The sequence below is a fragment of the Oryzias latipes genome, chromosome 18 (assembly GCF_002234675.1).
Source record: "Oryzias latipes chromosome 18, ASM223467v1".
In the NCBI taxonomy this organism is placed as follows: Eukaryota; Metazoa; Chordata; class Actinopteri; order Beloniformes; family Adrianichthyidae; genus Oryzias; species Oryzias latipes.
The window spans coordinates 11,618,621-11,642,351 of NC_019876.2; the positions used below are offsets into that span (position 1 = coordinate 11,618,621).

Below are 23,731 nucleotides of genomic sequence, written 5' to 3' on the forward strand. Positions count from 1 at the left end.
GTGGTGGAGTACGTTCATGTTGAAAAACAGAGGCAGGAAAAACTTAAAAATAGCATAACAGGGTATGGAGAGTTTCTTTTAGGGTTTTTCTGGGACATTACCGGGTCTTCTTGCTTGTGGCCATCATGGAGTCCCTCTTCAGGATCTCTCCGAATCAATGTGAACTCTCTGATAAACACGGCGTCACTGTCGGTGGCCCACACGGCGACCTGAGAAACCACAATACAGGAAACCCTCAGCAACTTTGACTTTCAGAATAAAACAAGTTTAAAAACAAAAGAATTATCATGTATCCATTCTTTCTTTGCATTTAAGCAAAAAAAAAACTACACTCCAACCATGCAGTCACGGCTCATTGAGAAAAAAAAACAGGTCTGGGGGGGCGGGCTCGCTCCTGTTCATGTTGATGATTTTCTTGCTGGTCACGGCTCGTTTATGGCAACACAACTCCCAGCAGCGGCAGCAGCTTCAAATCCAGTGTGACGTCTTTACTTGGGCATTAACTGCTCAAATAAACGACTTTGCTGGACTAGTTTACGGCGCATTTCCATTAGCGCAGACTCAATGCAATTTAAGGCATTTTCACTGGGTGGAGTGCAGTGGATAATTTTTAGTACCTCCATCCGTTCCAACAGAGGTGTGTCAGGGAGAGGAAAGTCTTCTTTTTTTTTAACCATTTATTATTATTTCTTTATTAGTATTTTGTATTTTCTATTCTATGTATAGGCAGCATTTGAGAACTGGGCCGAGTGAGTGTGATGTCACCCATGGTTGGAGCCGGTAATAAGTCATTTTCCATTGGTGATGTCACACTAACTTAGTCCAGATCTATGGTTACAAGTATTGGAGGAACCCAGTATCAAAAAATGTGATTTTCCAATGTAAGCTGCCTGTGTTTTTTCTCTGTGTATGTGCTTTGCATCATCAGCAATTTCCTGCAAACCCAAAAGTGCTGAAAGTTGCAGCACAGGATCCTTCAGCTGTTCCCGTGCACAGCCCGTCCTGATCCGCCTGTCTCACAAGCGCATGCTGAACTAGAGCAGGGGATGTGGATTTGGAGAACCCGATGTCTCTGTAACTGCAGGGGCTGAAAAACAAAGTATTGGTTAGCAGGTAAAGCAAAAAACCTGCACCAGCTCCATGTGCAAAACCGTCAGGTTCCCTTTGAGAAGACAGATCCAATCCGGTCCAAATCTTTGTAATCAACCCTGCCACACTCGCTTACATCTCTGAGGGTTTATGCAACGACAGGCACTCTAATTAATGTTTCGTTGAGTAGCGCAGATCTAGCAGAAGGGTCTGTTTAAGGTGAGCAAATGTTGGACCATTTATACAATTTTCCTGATTCTGACAATTTTCTGCAAAATCGGAATTGATTGAAACTGAAGACGTTTCAAATGTTTCTGAGAAAGTAGTCAAATGCACTCCAGGCCACCTAATGCCAAAAAGTGATATACACAAGTGGATTCACTGCATGAAATAAAGGAAACACAACGAACGAAACAGGAAGCCTCCAACAAAAAATAACTGGCGAATCCAAAAAAAAGAATCCCTATAGACTTGATTAACTTAGCAGTGAAGCGCATCCCCGCTGCCACAGATGCTGAAAATGAACACACTACGCAAACGGCGGCCAAATAGAAGTCAAGCGTGTGACAATTAAGAGAACCCTTGTCAGCTGAGATGTTCGGGAAAACAAGTCCAGCGACCAGATGTCTTCGCTCAAGCTTGAATCGAGGCCGATGAATGTGCCGGCCACGTCCTCCCTAGAGAGGTTTGTCCACCCCCTCCACAGAAATGAACGGTTTTCTCACACACTGTTGGGGTTCTACAGTCACACAATATGGCTCTCTGTGACTTTTGAATGTGCATTCATTGTTTTGAATAATTATACTGAAACTGGAATAAGCTACAACTTCACGCTGCGTGGTAGAGTGGGAGAACAAAATGAGAAAACAAGCAGCTTTTTGGTGCAAGAGTACAAAATCCTGAATGCCTAAAAGCACAAAAGAAACCTGGGGAAAAGGTTTCTGCATGCTACTAATAGATCTAAATCTTGCTATTGATTTTTATTGTCAATAACTCGATTTTGACTCACAGTTTTGGTAAATCTCGATTTATTTGTCAAATTTTCATTTTAAAAGCAATTTTTGTGGTTGTGAAAACCCCTTTTCACACGACTAGAAACATATCTGCTAACACATGAGTTAGTGGTAAGCTTACTAAGCTGAGGTGAGGTTTGGGAAAAGTTAAAATTCTGCTGGATGCAGAAATTCAGGAGGTGTGAAAACGTTTTGGGCTTTGCACCTCTTGAGCGCAGAGATAGGAAACTCTGGAAAAAAGCAGGTTCAAGCTTTTGCTGTTGGGGTAATGTGCAAGTAAAGGAGAAATAAAAGGCTTTAAAACCAGAAATACTCAAAGGAAGTACTGAATTTATATTGATAATAAAGTTTAGTCTAAACACAATAATATCTCTCTTACCTCTCTTCTTGTATGTCACGTGTTTTGACCACCAAGGGTCTCATTGGTATTACCCATTTGAGGTGTAAGGGTCTTTGGCATTACAATAACGAGATGTCTACTAATAGTAAATTAAACATTTGTCAACTGATCTGTGCTATAAATGCAACCTTTGCACCATTGTAATTATTTTAAATAGAAGGAGCTGCATTTCCAGAAGAAAAAATGGGGTTGAATGCAATGTTGCTGAATTAAAATGAAACTTAAAAGGGCAATAATTGGCAAAAACATAAATAAAGAAAAGATTAAAGTTGTCCATAAATAAAGAGAAAACAGCACAATAACATAACAGATATTTTTGTGAAAAATGTGAGCACCAGGTATTGAACCAACGAAGTTGTGAACCACAGCTCACAGGTTATGCCATGACGCCACCAACCAGGTAAAGTAGAAAAGACATATAACAGCTGTTTCTTCTTAGTGCAATTTTGTGTTGCAGCAAAATAAAGAGAAACAGGAAAACAATGGGATGAATGCTTTATAACAATCAACCCATTAATTAGAGGAATTAGGTAGTTAGGTCAGCTCTGCCTCGCCTGTCTTTTGTTATTCTATTGCATAAAATTTTATAAAAACGTTTTCATATAGACATTTGTATGTCGCCCTCTTTTTGCATGTAAGAGATTATGTATTTTATATTTGGACACACTAAAAAGACAGAAGGTGAAGCAGGACTCAATGTAAAAGACGCACATGAGCTCACATTTCTTCCTTGACGGTTGCTAATGAAGTTCAATAGGACTTCGTTATTCTGTGTTTTTCTCTGACCAACTGCAAAAATGGCATGTGTAATAAATATCTCAGTCATTTATCAAAACGTTTCAATCAAAATTGAAGTAATAAATAACAGATGAACACCAATGGAGCTTAAGAACTGTAAGCTTCAAAATTAAAAGTTTTAAAATGGTTCTAAAACTTCTCTGCCAAAGCCACAGAGACTTTAGTGCCAAAGGAAAGACGTTTGGACTCCATTTGCAAGTAAAGGTAAGAACAGTGTGTGAATTCTGTGCGTTTTGTGTCTGTAGGTATCATTGTTGGTGTTTTTTGGAGTCACACAGAACGGCCAAATTTTACATTCTTCCTTGGTCCAATATGAACCTTTTTTATTTATAAAAAAGAATGCTGATATGATATATGAAACATATTTGGTAATTGGAAAATAGAATGGGAGCATATTTTTTTAAATGGGAAGCATAATGGTAGGGGTTCGCCTTCCAGCAAGAAGAATTTGATTCAAATCCAAGACCTTCCTGTGTGGCGTTTGCATGTTCTCCTTGAGCATTTCTCCGGGCACTCTGGTTTTCTCCCATAGTCCAAAAACATGCTTCATAGGATAAATGTTGGTGTCTCTAAATTGTCCCTCAATGTGACTATGTGAGAGTGTGTGGCCCCCCAATAGATTGGTGACCACTTTAGGGTGTACCCCACCTTCACCCAACAGTAACTGTGATAGGCTCCAGCCGCCCAGTGACCCCGGAACGGATTCAGCAGGTCAAATAAATGGATAGATAAATATTTGTATGTCTGACTCTAAAAGAGTCATAAACCTCACCGCACCTCACTGGTCTTTACGACATTACACCTTGAGACATTGCCTTAAGTGCACTCACACGTTTAATAGCAAATTGCTTTACGTTGTAAATTGTATCTTTTTCTTTCCTTTTACTTATTCTATTTTATTTTATACATATACTTTTTTATTTTTCTTCTCCTGAACAGACACGAGAGAGCAAGAAACGGAATTTCGATTCATTGTATGTGATGCACATGTGAAGAATTGACAATAAAGTTGACTTTGACCTACGGAGTAGGGGCGGAATTACGACGAAGTTCCGATGTCCCTTTCTTGCACAATGCCTGCATGAATGTGCAAGGTCACATGCTTTGAAAAAACTGCTGCATTTGATAAGCTCCAGCATGTGGGAGTGGTCTGGGAGTGTGTGTAGTTCAACAGGACACCAGGATGGGGTTCATTCTAATAGGCTGTGATATTGTGATATTTCAAAGATCACTCCATATCAAGGGAAAGAAACAAGACAAAAAATCCGGGGCAAGTCAGTTCGTCCAAATAGATCATCAAAAAAACAAAAACGATATCAGAATTGTGCTTGTCCTAGATGTGGTGACAGCTTTCACAATGCAGGTAAAAATAAAAGTCAGAAAACAGCTAATTCTGCTATGCCACACCACTCAAAAATCACTGCTGTATTCCAATGTTGGCTGCTGTTTCAGTGAAACCTCAGGGTTAGAATAATGTTAATCCACTTTCACTGAACACATTTGGACGAAAACATACTTACTCATCAATGTACTTTCACGTCATCGTGCCAGCAATCCTTTTCTTTATACATTTACTATGAAGAACAAAATGTGATCGACTATTATGTCAGCTTAAACATTAACTCATTTGGAGTACTTTAGAAGTAAGGAACTGATGACATGTCCCAGACAACACCTTAGGGTTTTTTTAAGATAAGAGAGAAGCAATTCCCACAAGAAAAAAAAAACGAAAAAAAAAACTCAGACTTCGATCTTGTTCTCCTATTTTGGTTGGATTATTCTTTATGGCAGACTTTTAAGCAAAACCATGTCTCCAATTTTCCCTGCCAAATTTCCATCAGCTTAATGTACTACTCTGACTCCCGAGGGCGGTCTGTCCCGCAAACCAGTAGACAAGAGTGGCAAGTATAGTTTAGCTCAGCTACATTGCCAAAGACTCCAACTCCCACCATGAAGAATAGGCATGAAAATAAGAAACCCAAAGAAAGTAGAAAAATAAATTACAAATTTTCTTTGGAGTTAGATGTATCTTCTAGTGAAAAGAGATTATTCCCAAACATTATGTTGACAGCAAGTTCTTCTAGTCAAAAAGCACAGAAACTGTTATCCCACAAATAAATTAATTTTTGAGGCTATGGATGCCAACATAATCTCAGATTACTTAAAGGTTGATAGGTTATTTAAGGTTGAATTTATTACCTGCAAAGACTAGTAGAGTGACTTTGGAACAGAGAAGGCGCAATCAACCTTTGACTGAAAGGTTGCATGTTCAAGTCCGCCTTTCTTGCTCATGTGTCAAAGTGTCCTCTGGACGAACATTAGTTCTCCCACCATCCAAGAGTAAATGTGTGTGAATCAACTGGTGTATGTGCATGGGTGAATCAGCAGAAAAGATGTGTAAAAGGTAGAAAAGCTTTATAGGTATTAGGAGTGTAACGGTGCACGTAGTTGGACCGAACCTTCTCGGCAAAGCAATTTCGGTTCAGATTACTTTTGTACCGTTTCGGTTTTTCTGTTTTTTTGTTTGTGTATTTTCCCCCCCCCAAATGTATTAACTTTGCGCCAAGGCGGAACTAATGTTCACCGCGAGTTTCCGCCAAGAAGCTCCATTGCGTCCGCGCTCGCGCGTTAAGGAAGGAGGTCGCATCGCAAGACTCTCGCCTGGATCTCGAGTACCCTGTCTCTCCTCTGATGATCTCACGTCTGTAGATTTCAGCTACGTCAGCTATGTGACAATAGTGCTAACAGGTACTAGCACATTAACACAGAATGTCACCCGTGACCTCTTAGGTTAGTGCTAGCTAAATATGTGCTTCTTGTGTAGCAAAACTTGAGTAAATAATCTAGTAAAAGAAAATGCTTACGTTTATGGTAATAATATTGTTTTCTTTTCAGTTTTTGACAACAAACGGCTTGGATTAAGAGAAAACATTGTATTTTAGCCCAATTCAGTGCTGAACAGGTTGGCACACTTAAATAAATATACATGCAAATCATTTTTTTGTTTAAAGATACTACCATTCTTCTGTAAAGAGAAGACAGTAAAAAACTTTTAGCAACAAAGACACCAAGACATGTTCTTATGCTAATTTAATGTGTGGTATTACAAAAAGATAAAATTCAGATATCTTAAAATAGATTTTTCTTTTAGAGGATTTCTTTTCTTTTTTATTACAGGTGTGGCCAAGAAACTACTACTAAAAAATAAAACCCCTTAATTCAACCCTATCACACACAGAATTAATCAAACATAGAAATTGATCAACACAATTTTCGTTAATATCCAATAAACAGGAGTTTTAGGTATCGGTTTATCCCAGTGTCATAAAAAAAACAAGCAGAATGAATGAAATTGTTATAATATTCAACGGCAAATACATTTATAAGAGTATGTTACAAAATGTTCAATTTGGATAAAAATTCCCTCATGGCTGTTTTCAAGTAGACAGTTTAACCAGTATGCGTCAACCCTGATCTTAATTTCAAACATATATATGCACGAAGGTACTAATACGTAACCTCCAAGCAAGGACTAAAGGAATCTCTTATTTGTGGTCCCTGGATTGCAAAATGTGCAGTCAAGTGCTTGCAAACTTCCTGCTGCTTTTTTATGGTGGGTAATAAATCAAAGGTCACTGTTTTTTTTCCAAGCCTTGTATATGGAATGCTGATTGAAACCATGTAAGGCTATGTCCGACAAAAACAGAGCGCCATAAGGACGTCAGAGATAACGGGAGAGGAAGGAATGTCATTGGAACCTGGCGTACACCTATGCTATAAATGTACGGAGGAGTCAATAAACACAGAGTTTTGACCGGTATCTGCAAGATATGCAGCATTTATCACCGTCACCTCGCCTCAGTTCCTCCATTCTATGCAGTCTAGCTCAAACACCAGACCAGGATCTGTGAAAAGCTTGAAGTCATGGCAGTGGGTTTGGACACGTTATCCTTTCGTGACAGCTTGGAGATCGTGCAACTCCGACCTAACGTAATACGCCAAAAGTATTGCAGAAAGAGGAGCTCCAAAGATTTTTTCCATCCACTGATGAACTACGAGCAGCAGATGGAGCTTCAAATGAGGAATAATGGGAGCAAAAATGGACTTCCAGCAAACAGGTGAGAGTTAAAGTTATTGTTTTTAAAAATGACAAACATGAAAGGCAGAAAAGTTCCAACTTGCCTCATGTTATTGTCTTACTTAAAAGTATAAAGTTAAATTACATTTTCCTATCTCACCAAATCAGTGGCCTTATGATAGGGTGTCTGCCCCGAGACTGGAAGGTCAGGGGTTCAAATCCACAGTTGATTCATGCCAAAGACTTAAAATTGGTACCAATGCCTCCCAGCATAAATCAGCATTAAGGGGTTGAATCGAGGAGGTAAACTACCAAATGGTTCCCAAGCACGACAGTGTCTGCAGCTCACTGCTCCCAAATACACTTAGGTGTGTGAAAACTAACATGACTTTAACTCTAATTGAGGTTTTTCTTTCAAATCTAGCATCTGGCAGAGATGTAGTGCCACATAGACATCATTATCAGTGCAGACATACGCAAGTTTTGCAGGGACTTTAACAACAGCGTCTGCCAGCACTGAAAACCTGAAAAATGTCTCTAGAAATGGAAACAGTGACTCACGGCTGAACTTGAACTTTAAAATGCACATCTCAAAGTGCAAACAAAAAGCTGAACTGCTGCATGTTTACGTGCCGACGGATGATGTCTTCCTCTTGTCTTCTTCAAGGTATCCCTTTCATCCTCTCGTGTGGACGATCAGCAGGACATCCAGCGCTCTCAAGTGTTGCCATCTGTCAACGTGACTGTTGGTCATGCTCCTGCCTGTGGAGATTCAAATCCACCTCCTTTCCACCTTTTCTCCATAACAACAATGGTCACCCCATCTCAAATCCAGCTCTGCAAGATGGTCATTCGCTGGCAGATCACTCTTGAATGTCCTCAGTTTGCCTCTCAAGAGACAGATATCCAAGTCACCTCAACAGGTGTCTTTTACTGCATTGCAACAGCTGTTCAAACATTTCTGGAGGAATCCCCTACTCATCCAGAATGCAAAGCTCTCAAAAAGATGTAAATATTAAAAAAAAAAAGACTGCACTTCTAAGATTTATAGATATGTACATTATATTTTATTTCAGTCAGACAACTCTTGCAGAAGAATATTTATTTCACAACATCTTTAGGTTAACATTCACAATTTGATTCACAACTTCGTTTTGGCATAAGGCTCCGTTCAATTCCTTGAGACACTTATTTTTTCTATACACTTTCGGGTAACAACCCCCGTAACGGAGCCCACAGGTGGAAGCCGGGGAGGAGGGAGGGGAAAAGAATGAGCGCTGAAGGTAAGAGAGAATGAACAATTGTACACCTGACTTAAATAGGACGCTAAGCAGGTGGGTTAATTAACTGACCCGCCCTAGGGGAGTAACCTGCAATTCTGCCGAGTGTCTGCCCGAAATGCGACGAGTCGCTATTATATTCAAAAAACACTTTGGAGAATACTTGTAAATTCTTTGCACATAATGATGAAATTAAATAAGCTATTTCTTTTACCTTGCATTGTTCTTCCTCTGTGTTGTCTGTATGAGACTATTTTGTCCTTTTCTCCTGATGATCAGCAATGCAATTTTATACCTAAAGTTGAATAACTCCCAGCCACTGCATTCTACTGAATTAACTATTTTTAGTACCTACAGAGGACATTTGGGACATTTCATTGATACCAAATGTGAAGGGATGAGATTCTGGGAACTGTAGTTTTTGGTGGACTAAAAACGTTTTTTTTGACTGAACAAAACTTTTCTCTCTCCAGTAGTCAGGAGGATATTTATTTTTCCGTGTTACAAACCCAAAAATGTAAGGAAAATAATGTCCAGCACCGTATTTCGGTAAAGTGTTTGTAACATTGACTGTATATGAGAACTGGAGTGAGTGACCTGTCTCCCCTTGTGTCCTAAAAAGGAAGTATCTATTGCCTTAAAGAGGCCAAAATCCCATAGACTTCTATGGTGAAATAAACAGCAAATACTCAGTCATTCAATTTGTAAGAATAACCATTCTTATTCTACAACCTTTTTAACATGTTCTTGCAAATCCTAATTTTTTCATATGTTTTCTATAGTGCAAATTATTTAGGTTCTAAACTGCCCAATCAGATGCCTCAATAAAAATATGTGGTCTCACATTGAATGTTTTAAAAAGTTTGATGACAGATTCTCCAAGCCCGCTTTCAAACGGAAGGGGTGTGGACTTCCAACAGTCACTCAAAGCAATTTGGACCATTCACTGCTTAGTAACGATTTCTAGTTTCAACATGGCGGCGTCCATATCACCAAAAATAATTGGGGACAAAAAGCAACTACCTTTCTTTGGGCATTTTTCACCACAGACTTTCTTTAAAGATCTTTCGAAGTCCCGTCCTCTTTGTTATGACTAATCAATGCTCATCAAGAGAATGCCAAGAGTGTGCAAAGCAGTAATCAAAGCAAGAGGTGGCTACTTTGAAGAACATAAAATATGACATATTTTCTGGTGTTTTTTTTACACTTTTTTGTTAAGTATATAATTCCACATGTGTTAATTCCCAGTTTTGATGCCTTCAGTGGGAATCTACAATTTTCATAGTCGTGAAAATAAAAAAAACTCTTTGAATGAAAAGGTGTGTCCAAACTTTTGGTCTGAACCGTGTGTATGTGTGTATCGATCGATAGATAGATATATGTCTAATTCCTTTGTCTTGATCTTGTTTTTATAGGATTCTAAATCATGTTATTTAAGTGAAACTGCTTTTTTTTGTGTTTTGATTTTTCCTTCCCACCGTGAAGCATGAAGGAGGAGGTGTGATGGTGTGGAGGTGCTTTGCTTGTGACACTGTTGGATTTATTCCAAATTGAAGGCATACTGAACCAGCATGGCTACCACAGCATCTAGCAGCGGAATGCAATTCCATACGGTTTGCGTTTGGTTGGACCATCATTTATTTTTCAACAGGACAATGACCCCAAACACACCTCCAGACTGTGTAAAGGCTATTTGACCAAGAAGGAGAGTGATGGGGTGCTGCGCCAGATGACCTGGCCTCCACAGTCACCGGACCTGAACCCAATCGAGATGGTTCGGGGTGAGCTGAGAGTGATGGCAAAAGGGCCAACAAGTGCTAAACATCTCTGGGAACTCCTTCAAGACTGTTGGAAGACTGTTGGAAGATTTCAGATGACTACCACTTGAAACTCATCAAGAGAACGCCAAGAGTGTGCAAAGCAGTAATCAAAGCAAAAGGTGGTTGCACTCTCTGCCTCCTGCGCCCCCCTGCTCTCTGGCTCTGGCCCTGCCCAGGGTGGCAGATGTGGTTGCCCGGCAGGCAGTCTTTCTCTATCTGCTGTACTGTGCGGGTGTTGGGGGGATCCCTGCTGCCGCTGCTGCTGCGGTGGGGGGGGGGGGGTTCTTTGGTGGGGGGGCGGCTGGGTTCTCTCCCTCTTTTTACATTCCATCATCCACCCCAGAAGAACATAAACACTCACTCAAGCACAGGTGCTATCTCACCTTTGCACTAACAGTTTGCGTGACTGAATGAGATGTTTCACATGTGTTAGTCTGAATGCATAAGTATGCGTGTGTGAATATTAGTGGTACTATGTCCATGTACACTTATGTGTGAACACTTTTGAAGCAAACAGGTGTGTTTGTAACCTTTGAGTGTGTGTGTGTGTGTGTGTGTGTGTGTGGGTGTGTGTGTGTGTGTGTGTGTGGACAGGCCCCGTCCATTTTAGATTTTTCATGCATCTTATCCTGTCAGTTGTGATTATAAAGCTCCAGCAACTTGTTGCTTTCTGACGCTTCATGATCTTACCCTCGCTACTATAATCCCCTCCCCCCCTTATCTGTCATCCCTCTCTCTTCTTTCCTCCTTTTCTTTTCCATCTGGTCCAACAAAAAATATTAACAAATATAATTAACATGAATAAAGTTCAGCTGAAATTACAAAAGGGGTTTATTTAAATATACATCTGGCGTATCATAAGATTCATAACCCCTGTTGTAAAAGTAAAATATGTCCAACACAAAAGGCTTTCAGCTCTCATCTGTTTGCTCAGCTGTTGGACAGGACAAGTTAAAAAAATAAAAAAATAAAAAAAAGGTGGCTACTATGAAGAACATAAAATATGACATATTTCCAGTTGTTTCACACTTTTTTGTTATGTATATAATTCCACGTGTTGATTCTTAGTTTTGATGCCTTCAGTGTGACTCTACAATTTTCATGGTTATGAAAGTAAAAAAAACTCTTTGATTGAGAAGGCAAACTTTTGGTCTGTACTGTATGTGTATATATATATATATATATATATATATATATATATATATATGTTTATAGGTAGATCTTCAAGACATTGTCGTCTCAAAAGTAACTCACGTGCCAAAAGAGTGTGGGCACCCCTGGGTTAAGGCTACTGCTGTTGCAGTAGGAAAAATAAACTTTTTTATAAAATCTAAATAAGTAGTAAACCAAAATAGAATCGCCAAATGCTGCTGTTTCTGAAGAAAGTACCAGTTAAAGATTTGAAATTGGACCTGAATCTCTCACAAAAATGCCCATTTGAGCTTAAAAACTGCATCTGCACAAATCCTTAATCATTTTCAGAAGGTTTTTCAGCAGCAAATGGAGACCTGGGAGACCATATCTCTAGAGGAAAAACTTTTTTATTATGTATTTAAAAAAGTTTTTTTTTAGATGCAATTTGATTTTTTTTAGGGTTTTGTTAATTTCTTGATTTTCTTGATGTCACTTTGGCACTAACTTTAAAACAGCCACACTTATGTACCCATCTACCTTTTTACATATAAAGTCTAAAGAAAAGAAAATTTAAAAAGTGCTGGCCCCAGTCCCTCCACCACCTGAAACTTTTTACATCTGGTGTGTAACACCAAACACAAAATATTCATAGCTGGACCATAAAAATAGTAAAAAGGCTTGGTTTTAATAACATTTAAGGAAAAAGTCAATACAAAGTAAAAATTATTTTGTAACTGTAAACACACTGGAGTAGAATAGGACAAACGGTGGGTCTATTTCAGCAACCAGTGCTTGTAGACCAATAACAATGTGTGCCTAACGTCAGAGTCTCAAAAAGTCTCTAAACATAAAGTAAAATTACTAGATGCGCCATTCGTTTTTTTTTTAAACCCGGAATGCTGTAAGAAATACTTGAAATTAGCTTTGACTGACCATCAAATCTTTCCAGATTTTCAAAAGAAAGTACTCAAGCATGTCAGAAATGGTCAGAAATGGTGGAAACAAAACAGGAGACCACACTTGTGGACCCTTTGTAAAACATAAAATGATGAAAAAGCAGAACTGGCATTAAAATGATACGATATAAAATCCTAATCATGCTGTGACAAATGGTGTATACTTTTATAGCATTTTTCTGAAGGTCCAAAGCGCTTTACAGTCACAGCTAGGGGTGTGGCGATAACTGCATCACCTCGGTGACTTTTTTTTTGGAAAGTTTTTTTTTAAAGTTTTCCATATGGTGCGTGATTGGAACTATAATAAACACATTAAACACTTTCATCTTTGCTGATAATTCACCTTTTCTGCTAGTCCTGTGTTCAGACTTCAAGGGTTTCTGGGGGAAACCTTTTATCACTATTCTCCTTTACTCCCTGCGCCCCGCCTCTCACCTCTTGCGCGGCTCGCTCTTCTCACACACACACTTGTGCGGTTTCAGCAGCACACACACATCCTCATTGATTCTACAACAGAAATTTCCGTCTCGCGAGGAAATATGACAAATTTACTGCGTTCTAACTATTCATTTCCATTGTATTCATTTCCATTACAAGCTGCGTGCGTTCCGGATGATTTTGTGTTGTGGGGGGGCTACTGTTCTCCTTCAGTTTGTAACGCCAAACATGAACACGAACTGTTAGATTTCGATGAATATCACTACATGTTTTGCTTAGGAACTATTTTGTGCAGCGCAAAGTTACGTGTCGGTATAAACAAAGGCGGAGCCTCCTGTACCGTGTTCTTCATGGGTGTCAGCCTTAATGGCTACTGGAAAGGTGACAACACAACGCAACGCACTTGTGTGCGCTCCTTCCTCCTACACACGCAGCGCGCTGACACACATACACGTAGTCATTCTACAACACCTACATAGTAGTTCATTAGTTAGATGGGTAGTAGCTAGTTGTCACTGTTATTTTTTAATAAAGAATACTGCATTGTACTTGCATTAATTTCCGACGCGGCCGCCGAGGAATTTTGTGCTTCTTTTTTTGGGGGTGTGGGGGGGGGGGGGGTGCTGCGGTTAACCGCGACACCACGTCCTCTGCTGGTTCATCACTGCGGTGATCAAAAATCCCACACCGTCACAGCTCTAGTCACAGCCCCATCCACTCACGCACATTCACACACTGACTGCGGGTCCGCCGCTTGACATTGGTGCCAACCTATAACCACCAGGTGCAATGTGGGGTTCAGTGTCTTGCCCAAGGACACTTTGATACATGAGTCGGCAAGGCGGGAACCAAGCTTGTGACTCTCTGATCAGAGGTCTGTCGCTCTATCTCTGCACCACAACGTCCACCAATTAAAAGAAAAAGCTGTGACAACTGGAAACTTAAACCTGCTTGTCCATGACTGAAAGGAAGGGGAAAAAAATCTGGAGAAAAAAAAATAAACACAAAACTACTATTCATTTACCTTAAACGTTCCATTGATTTATAACGTTTTTTACCACAGTGGTCGCTGGAAAGAGATACTTGTTCCATCCACAGCTGATTTTTTTTTAAAAAGACAGAAAAACATTCTACTGTTTATATTGCATTAAAAACAAAACACGATATGGTTTAAACTGAGTGAGCAATAACTTTGCGACTGATATACCTCAAAGTATCTGGGGCGTTAAGCAGCTGTGATGGTGTATTTTACCATTAATAAGGGCCGAAAGCATAAAAACAAGGGCAATCTGGGAAGCAGTGGACACACATCTCCCAGCATCTGTTCTCCTTCATCATATCAGCTCGTAGAAGGATTAGAGGAGACAGCTGGGTGGCACAATTACAGCAAACCGTTCCACGCATTGCCGGCCAGCAAGTTCACCATTTAGTAAATGTGTTTCTGCTGCAAGACTGATTTAAACACCAGGGCAATTTCACACCCAAAGGTGACTGTCTGGAGATGATTGATGACAAAGGTTCAAATGGCTTGCTGCATTAGTGCTTAGAACAGCTTATGTTTAGCTCAATGACTTTGGCTCCCAGCAAAGAAAAGTCTTCCATCACACAAAAGGAGAAGTCAAACGTTTTGCCTTAAAGAAATATGTTCTTTGAGGAGACACAATTTACTCTAAGAAATGTAGGAACTTTATTTGATTGACACAGACGGGCTGTGTCAGTCTTTTACAGTTTTCTTGTGTTGTTCCACTCTGAAAGGGTTTTAAGTAGCAGCTGTGGCAACACTGGGGAAATATTTGGGGACATAGGACCAGTGACCAACTGGGTACCAAGCACAAATTTATTTTTAATCTTTGTTCTGATCACAAAATGAAAACTTCAGTCCCCCAACTTTGGAGTAGATATTCATCCATAAGGACACTAAAACTGTCTAAACCACATTTCAATTGCCATTCAATTGCACGCGCTGTGCATGGGATGTGCGTTCAAGAATGCGGCTCTCGATACTAGAGCACGTACTCACAGATGGAAATGGCTTGGTGCAAAATGTCGAAGCGGTGCAAATCTCGCTGCAGGCTTTTCTGTCACAGCTGTATTCTGATATATGAAAGACTTGGTGTCATATAATTCTGGCCGGGCACAAACCAGTTATTAATTTCTCCTTAATGATTACTTTTCAAATTGTTGGCATTCCGTGAATACAAGAGAAAGCTACCCATATGTCACTACCGGATTTCCTCTAATCTAGACCAAATCCGAATCTCTGATTGGTCAAAGTACAACTGGTTTAACAATAAACGCACGTTCAATGGCAGGGCAGTTTCTATGTAGAGCCCAACAATAGGCTTAAAAACTTGCGTAGCGATGCTTGAATGCGAGAGTTTTGAATGGGGACACCTGAAACACGCATATATGTGCGTTTATATAGATTTTTTAATGGAAGCGGTCAATCTAAAGGCCTGTTCACACCGGGACGAATTTCGCCGGCGATTTTCGCCGACGTTTAACGCCTCGTGACTAAACAAAGGGCACCAACGAGAGTGTGCACACCGACGCGAAAAAACGCCAGGCGTTAAAGCGTCAAAAAAAAAAAACGCCTCGGGTTCGTTTTTTTTTTTCGACGCGTCGCGTCGAAATCTACTCGACCAATGAGAATGGCGCTTTTGCTCACGTGTCTGGAGCTTCTGAAGTTACAGTAAAACACAACTTGGGGGCGCTCAAACACAAAACTGCCTTGCTGAGCACACATACCAGCGAAGAAGATAGACGCCAAGTAGCGTCTACACAGCCGCGAAGCAATAATGACGGACATTCTAAAACATCCCCGAACCAAGCACCAGTTGGAGCTACTGGTGCTTGAAATATTCATGTTTTCTTTGTTTGATTCTGACAAGCGTGTAAATACTTGCTCTCTTCTTCTGAGTGAAAAGCGACTTTAAGAAGCGTAAAGTTGCGCAGCGCCACCTTGTGTACAGGAGTATTTCTGTTTTACATTAAGCGCCATCTAATGTCAGGGAATGAAATTGCATGTTCACTCCACTCATCGTCAGCGAAAATCGCCTGGGTGTGAACACAAAAAACGTGGCGAAAAACGCTGGCGAATAACGCCTGGCGAATATTCGTCCCGGTGTGTACGGGCCTTAACGCGCGCTGCCGAGACTGGTGTGAACGTAGCATCAAGCAGCTGTGGACAACTTTATTCCTTAAAGGCAGGATCTAATGTTCCCAACACCTGGTTCAAGGGTCTAAGGGCAAGGTTATCTGGAAAACAAAAAGGACAGTGGCCCCCAAGGGTTTATGGATTGCTCATCGTTGGTGTAAAGCAGGAGTGTCAAACTCATTTTCACTGAGGGCCACATCAGCATGGTGGCTGTCCTCAAAGGGCCAAATAAAACTTATTCATGAAACTAAATGTAATGAAAAACAAATTTAACTACTCCTTAATGTTAAATAACTATTTATATACTATAACTTTTTAAAGTAACAATTACAGTTGCATACAAGACATATGTTTGCTTTGTTACTCTAGCACAAATCCTTTTAAATATTTCCCGCTTTTTAAAACCCACATAACTCCATTATTGAAGGATCAAATTGTTCAAGTGAATAAAGAGAAAAATAACATAAAACTGAGCTACAGAACATGTATTACATGTTAGCGCTGTACGGGCAATATATCAAATTTTAAGAAAGAAGAACTTGAAAAACAGATTTTTGGAAAATATTTCTCAATTTATTTTTATGTTTTTAAACAATGATAATGAACAACTTGTGTCCTACGTGATGTTATGAATAACAGACCTCTGTGTAACATTGCTGAAATCAGTAATACTCTGTCTTTGACAAACGATGACAATTTTCATTTGGAAATATCTGTAAAATTCGGTTTAAACACTAGTGAACATGAACAGCAGCCATTATTTTGTAAAAAAAAATGGTTGTAAACAGGATAAAAAATGAATAAGTCAAGTAGCTGCCATTGATATTAACTTTTGAAAAACAAAGCCATAGCTCTCACATTATTTAAAAGAAATAGCTGTAAATCAGATAATAATTCTGCGAACAAATTATAGTGTCTTTGTTAAAAAATAAATAACACCATTTAGTGCAAATGTGGTGTAAACAAAAATAAAATTCTCCCAGAAAAATAAAATCAAGTAGCTAGGACTTTTCTTTGAACTTATTTAAGATATAAACTGCTTTCAAAATAAATAACCAGGGGAAAAATACATGAACATAAAGTGCATCTAAAAGTAAACATCTTTGTAAACAAAAGGTTTGGGGAAAAGCTGCATGTGATTTATGTTTATATATTCATGTTTTTCTTGAGAACCACAGGCTTTTTAGCATCAAGACGCTGCTCGTCTACCGCTGCTTTGAGGGGAAGGGGGTCTAAGGGCAGGGATGCCTCTCTTTCTGCTGTTTCCATCTCAACCATAGCTCTGGTCTGGGTGTACAGTGCAGGGATCATTTTTTCAGCTTTCAGAGAGGGAACGTCAAAGCGTGGCTCTAATGCATTCAATAAAAACTGAAATCCCTCGTTCTCCACGTCGCTGCAGGGACAGAGCCACATTTGGAATCCCGCTTGTTGTTGCCTCTGCTCTCGCAAAAGACGGTGGTACATTCGCCTGGAAAAAGGTATCCACGCCGGGCTGTGTCGGCTTCAGGCCAGCAACAGCCACGGCTTTCTCACACAACTCCGGGTGATGCAGCTTCAATGCTGCCGGCGCGTCTTTTAACTTGCTGCTCTCGATATTTTCCTTGTTTTTCCCCTCCACCATCTTTGTTTGAATGTGTATTCTTCTTCGCCTGCCCGCTATAGCCAATCTCGCAACAAGCGCACCCCATCGACCCTCCAAAGAATAGTCTTACCAAAGGATGATTAATATAAAGTTTTAGAGGGTCTTCAAACGTAAATAAAAGGTTGATACTTGATGAAAACGCATCGAGAATCAATCATGGGACTAAATATCGCGATATATCACCATATCGATATTTTGGCACACCCCTCTTACACGTGTAATATTTTGTCTGCATAAAGACATAAGACCTGCAAACATTGAATAATTACAGCAACTACACATAAATAATATGTAGTCAACTAAAGAAAATTTTTATTTTCAGGAAATTAAAAACTTTTATGCTCTCGTAGGCCATATCAAATCACATTTGGCCCCCGGGCCTTAAGTTTGACACATGTGTTGTAAAGTAATGACCAAAGACCTCCACTACCAGTGTGTATTAAAGCAAAGCCATACTTACACTAGGCTCTAGGCAAGTGATTGCTCGGTTGTATGCTGGCCATAGTTCAGCTTACTCTCTCAGATGGGCCAGAGTTTGGCGGTTTCAAACCCTCTATTTCACAGGCTCAAAGAGACACACTATCACTTAAGTCACTGAGCAAATTCACAATACATCACTATTTCTAATTGTTGGTAGATTGTTAACAAACGATTAAGCCTTTAACATTGGAGCTTTCGCTCGAGTATTGACGATCTTTGAACTACTGTAACTCTTAAATGGTTTCCGCAATTAATAACAGGTTCTGAAGCACAAAAAAGCGCCAATATGTACACTTTACAGAAGTGAAGTGGTTACACAATCAGAGTCAGAATCCATTGGAATCACGTTAATCACATAAATGGTCGAAGACTTATGCTAGTTCAAAGAACTTGTTATTTTGCCGTCCCTGGGCAACAGCTACAGTGTTAAAGGATTCGAGTCCAACCAGGTTGGGCAAAATTTGTTTTCCACATTTGACCCACCTCTTGGAGGAGTCGTGAGCTGCATTTGGTGGTTTAACCCCATAATCCCATTTTAGAATATTTAAAATGATTTGAAAACCACCACTGCCCAGTTTGACAGTTTGAGGGTGGACACTTTACAACTAAGCCACTGAGCTGCTTTGTAAAAAAATACATACCTACCAAACTGTACAGTGTGGAACAATGATGAACATATGATTGATCAGTGCCAAACAGTGCAAATAATCACTCTACAACAGGTTTCAAGGCCTGATGTAAGTACGCCTTAAGTCTCGACTGCAATGTTTTCTTACGGGACAAACTTCAGTCAAACATATGTTTTCTTATTTCATTTTTTAAAAAGTAGACGTCTTGACAAATGTTGGCTATCAAGTTGCCAAAAATATCAAATAAGGTGTTTTATTTCTCACAATGTGTTCTTCCCTCTAAAGTCATCCAATCAAATAATAGTGGCTTGGCTCCCTGTTAGAAGGAAACAGACCCCACACTGCCTCGAAAGAGTCCGTCCAGATAATGGAGGCAGAGTGCTGCATTGTGTTTGCAAAGTCTTTTGGGGAACTAGATAGAAGTTTCTTAATCAGAGTTGGAGCTGAACAAATTTTACCTGCTTAAAATAATTAAATCAAGATAACATGCCACTGTAAGCCTCTGTAAACTGTTAATGGGCAAAGCCCCAAATATGGAGGGATCCATGCGATGCACGCACACTGTTCATGTCTGACCTCCCAGAAGACCAATCCAGCAATGGCTGTTTTCATTGTAACATTTGTAGAACAATTCTGGCAAGCTCTTGACCTGAATCGTGACCACACATAAGTGAGGGCCGAACAAATGAAAGCTCTGGCGTGATTAGCCAGGTGCTGCGGGAGTGTTTGTGTTTCAGTCAAAAGCATGGAAGAAGTCTCCATCTGTGAGGATCCGATCGTCACTCAAAAGTGAAGGTCGGCGGAGTTGTTCCACAGAGTTTCGCAAACTGTTTTCACCGACATGAATGTGCTCTGTGAGAGCCCTGGCCTTTTCCAAAGTGCCGTCTGCGGTTGTTAGCAAATTGCTGTTGCATTCCTGTCCCCGTATTAGGGCCCTAATTTGTGGACATGCCTGACCACTTAACATTCTTAATTTCCATATTATGCAGCATTCTCATGCCCTGATCTCATCTAGCTGGCAATGAGGTAGAAAATGAAAAGCTAACACGCCTGTAGCGGGGCATCCTTCAGTATTCAACCCCACACTCCCATCCTTTCATTGTGTGCGGCATTTTAGGGAGCCAACTGCACAGTGGACATCAAGTGAAAAAAGATCTGGACTTTTAGAGTAACCTGAGCCTTCTGGCCATTACACAGCAACCTAACATATTTTCTTTTTATTTTCCCTTTTCTGGCTACATCAAAAGGTGGATATAGCAACAATTGGCTTATTCAATTGTAGCGCACCAACTACTTATGATTGGAACCCATTCAAATTTTCTGACAAAGTCAGTTTGGAAATCCAAAATCTAAATGTCTTTCAACAGTCAATAGAATGACTGCAGGTCTTTCATGACTGTATGACTTACAGCAGAAAAACATTCAGGCTCCTTTCCCTTTTATGCTCTTTTCATATTGTATAATGTTTAACCAGAAAAACTGACATTCTGTCATAAATCAGCATCTTAATCTCAGAAAATCCATCATATCCTTAAATCCAAATATTATTAGGTCCGCAATTGTTCGATCAAAATTGGATGTTATATCCCAATCAGGGATCAGATATTTATTGAATCGCTTTGATCATCGCTATATGATTAAAAGTTTATTATTTTAAATAAATGCTCTAGCAGAAGTCTACATATTATGAACAGATCGGGACTTTCTATTGACCTAAAGCGCAGCACTAGTGAAGTGGAGACTTGGAGTGGAGACTTGAAGTGGAGACACAGCAAAAGAGTTTGGTAAAGTTAGCAAGATATTCCCAGATTCTGACTTCTGGTCTTAATAACTCTTTAATTAGCATTTTAAATTGACAGCAAGTGTCTCCATTGGTTTGCCTTAAACAGAGAGACGACAGTGAGATAAATAATATTAATAATGGATTAGATTTATCTGCGATTTTCCAGACGTTCAAAGCGCTTACAATGTGTCCATCATTCATTCACTCCTCTTGGTGATGACAGAGGCGTGGCTGCCAGTTCTCGCCTACGGTCCCTCCGACCATCAGCGGGACATTCGTACGTGTTCACACACCAGTGGAGCCACACTGGAGGCAGGGAGGGTGAAGTGTCTTGCCCAAGGACGCAACAACATTATACTGGGTGGGGCGAGGATCGAACCACTGACCCTGTGAACGTTGGACAACCTGCTCAACCTCCTGAGCCACTGCATCTACAAAGTGAAAACTCCGGGAAATTGTGATCCAAAAAAAAACTCTTCTAAAAATAGGAATTTTCATGTAAACAAGCATTTGGATATTCAAGTCCTTTAGTTCCTCAGATCAATTTATCTGAAGTTCTCTTCAATAGTTTTAATTATTACTGTTTGTTTTTATTCCTGTTTTAAAAAAAAGTTTTTTTCAAACTAAATTCAATCCTGTTTTCTTTAAAATCGGATTGTATAACGCAATTTGCATTTAACTACAGTTTCATGCACAAAAGTAAAGATTATAATTTCCACATATGTCAAAGAATTTAGAGCAAAGGAGAAACAAACCACCTGTTCTTTAAGGAAAATATTATTCCCACATTTTAATCCTGTTTTATGCACCTGACCTCAGACATTAGAAGACAGAAAGGGTTAAATCCAAATCTATGTAATCCTACTCATAGCTTCTGACAGATATCTGTGTGCATCTGGCAGAACTTCAGAACAAGGTTTCATCACCTTCACTTATTCTTCCGTGATCGAAAAAGGAACTTTTGACTGAGAAGACAAACTTAATTCTAAAGAAAACCTGTTTTTATATTTAGCCTTATTTTCTGTTACAAAAGATGCATACTATAATGCCAGAAGTATTCACTCAACATCCAGATTAGATGTAAAAAATGCACTGAGGAATATAGACTACAGTTCTACAAATGTTTGTGAAAGAACGAGACTCTCTCAGGAGATCAATGAATTACAGTGTGGTACTGTGATAGGACCCCATTTGTGTAACAACTCCTTAATATTCCAGTCATCCCTCAGCGGTAATTATAACGAAGTACAATTTACTCAGCCACAAAGTGTTGGGCCGTGTAAACGGACAGATCAAGGTCAGCATATTAAGCAGTGCGCAGACGTCGCCAACTTTCTGTTGAGCCTACAGACCTGCTTCCTGTGGCGCTTCTTGGAATGTGTTTTCATGGCCGAAGCAGTGGCAGGCAAACCATACATCATCAAGTAAAATGCAAAGCGGGGGATGTAGTGGCGTAAAGCACGTCCGACTGGAGTCCACTGCAAATTCTTTTTTTTTTAACGCATTGTGGAATTCTAGACTTCTGGGGATCTGTTGATTACCAGAAGCATGGTCCTTGCACTGTGCCCAGTGTGGAGTTTGGTGGAGGGGGTATCATGATGTGGGGTTGTCTTTCTTGGGCATTTAGAAACGGCGTTTAGTTCTTGAAAAGTATACTAACTTTGTGTCCACATCCAGAGTTAACTTTTCATCATCCATGGTGCAACATTCACCAAAAATCTTGGTGCTTTCAGAAAACCTTTATTTAAACTCTGACACTTCTGGAAGAACAAACATTTCCATAAAAACACCTTTAACTTTGTGGAAAGCTTTTCCAAGAGAGCCAAAGCTATTAAAACCGTCCTGTGAGTTTCGGTAACCTCACATTGAACCCCAATGATTATAAATTTAAATTGGGTGGGGAGGGTAGTGCAGCGGTCGACCTCTGATCAAAAGATTCTAGGTTCAGTTCCTGCCTTGCCCGGCCATTTATCAAAGTGTCTTTGAGCAAGACACTTAACCCCACAATGCACCTGGTGGTTATAAGTTGGCGCCAGTGTTAAACAATTCAGCCGCCATCAGTGTGTGGATGTATGTGTGCGTGCGTTGGTGAATGAGACTGTGACCGTAAAGGTGGGCGGCCGTGGTGCAGCGCTAGGGCGGTCGACCCATGATCGTAAGATTGCAGGTTCCATTCCCGCCTTGCACGCCCATGTATCGAAGTGTCCTTGGGCAAGACACTGAACCCCATCCTGCCTCAAGTGGGAGGTTGGTGCCATTGGTGTGTGAATGTGTGTGTGTGCATGAGTGAATGGATCTGTGACTGTAAAAAGCTTTATGCCTTTGAAAGAGGGTAGAAAGCGCTACATAAGTATACGCCATTTACCAAAAGCACTATGCAAGTATGCACCATTTTCCATTTGAATTGAATTCATTTAAGAGAAAAACTTAATTCCAAAGGGGAACTCAAACATTAAATGGGAAGTCGCTTCTATTCATATTTGTTTAAAAACAGAGAATTTGTCAATTGTAAAATCAAACTTGATAAAAGTTTTGTCCAACAGAAATGTGTGTTTTTTTTGGTATCTTTTTAATTTTATTTATCAATTTTGATTTAATTTTTCAATATCTAATCCAACAAAACGTATTGTTTATTTTGATCCTTCACAATTCTTGCTTGTTTGTTTTGTCAAATACACAAAGATTTGTTGTATACAGTAAGTACCACGATGAACAATATACTTTCTATGCCAAAGTTATCATCTTGCAGTCAACCCCAGAGTCTTGACTCAGCCGTCTCCAGCGGCAGAATAAACCACAACACTGCGGTCGTCCTGACAAATGATGACCTAAGGAAACTGTGTGATTTGTATGGGGGCCTCTAAATTTGACCATCAAGCCCAGAGTCTGTGTCTGAGCCAGGGAGCCGACCGCAAAAGAACATTCCCCGTCGGTCTGTGACGGCGCACTAGGCTTGACGTGACAGCTTAATCCCGGTCCATTTATTCTGTTGTCAAAATGCTAAAATTCCAGGTTGCAATTATCTCTGCAGAGC

General features: G+C 40.0%; 1 protein-coding gene and 1 long non-coding RNA gene across 3 annotated transcripts in view; one reads left to right on the plus strand and one right to left on the minus strand.

Moving 5' to 3' along the window:
- adamtsl1 (ADAMTS like 1) overlaps positions 1-23,731 on the minus strand; it is a 124,906-nt gene that overhangs the window by 77,529 nt on the left and 23,646 nt on the right. For both annotated transcript variants that reach the window (XM_023965893.1, XM_023965892.1), the window contains exon 2: positions 102-209. In XM_023965893.1, the coding sequence (XP_023821661.1) occupies positions 102-209 (108 nt within the window). The remainder of the gene's footprint in view (positions 1-101; positions 210-23,731) is intronic.
- LOC110017070 lies at positions 7,078-8,412 on the plus strand. Its single transcript, XR_002292382.2, has 2 exons — positions 7,078-7,418; positions 8,046-8,412. It is a non-coding gene; the product is annotated as an uncharacterized LOC110017070 (long non-coding RNA).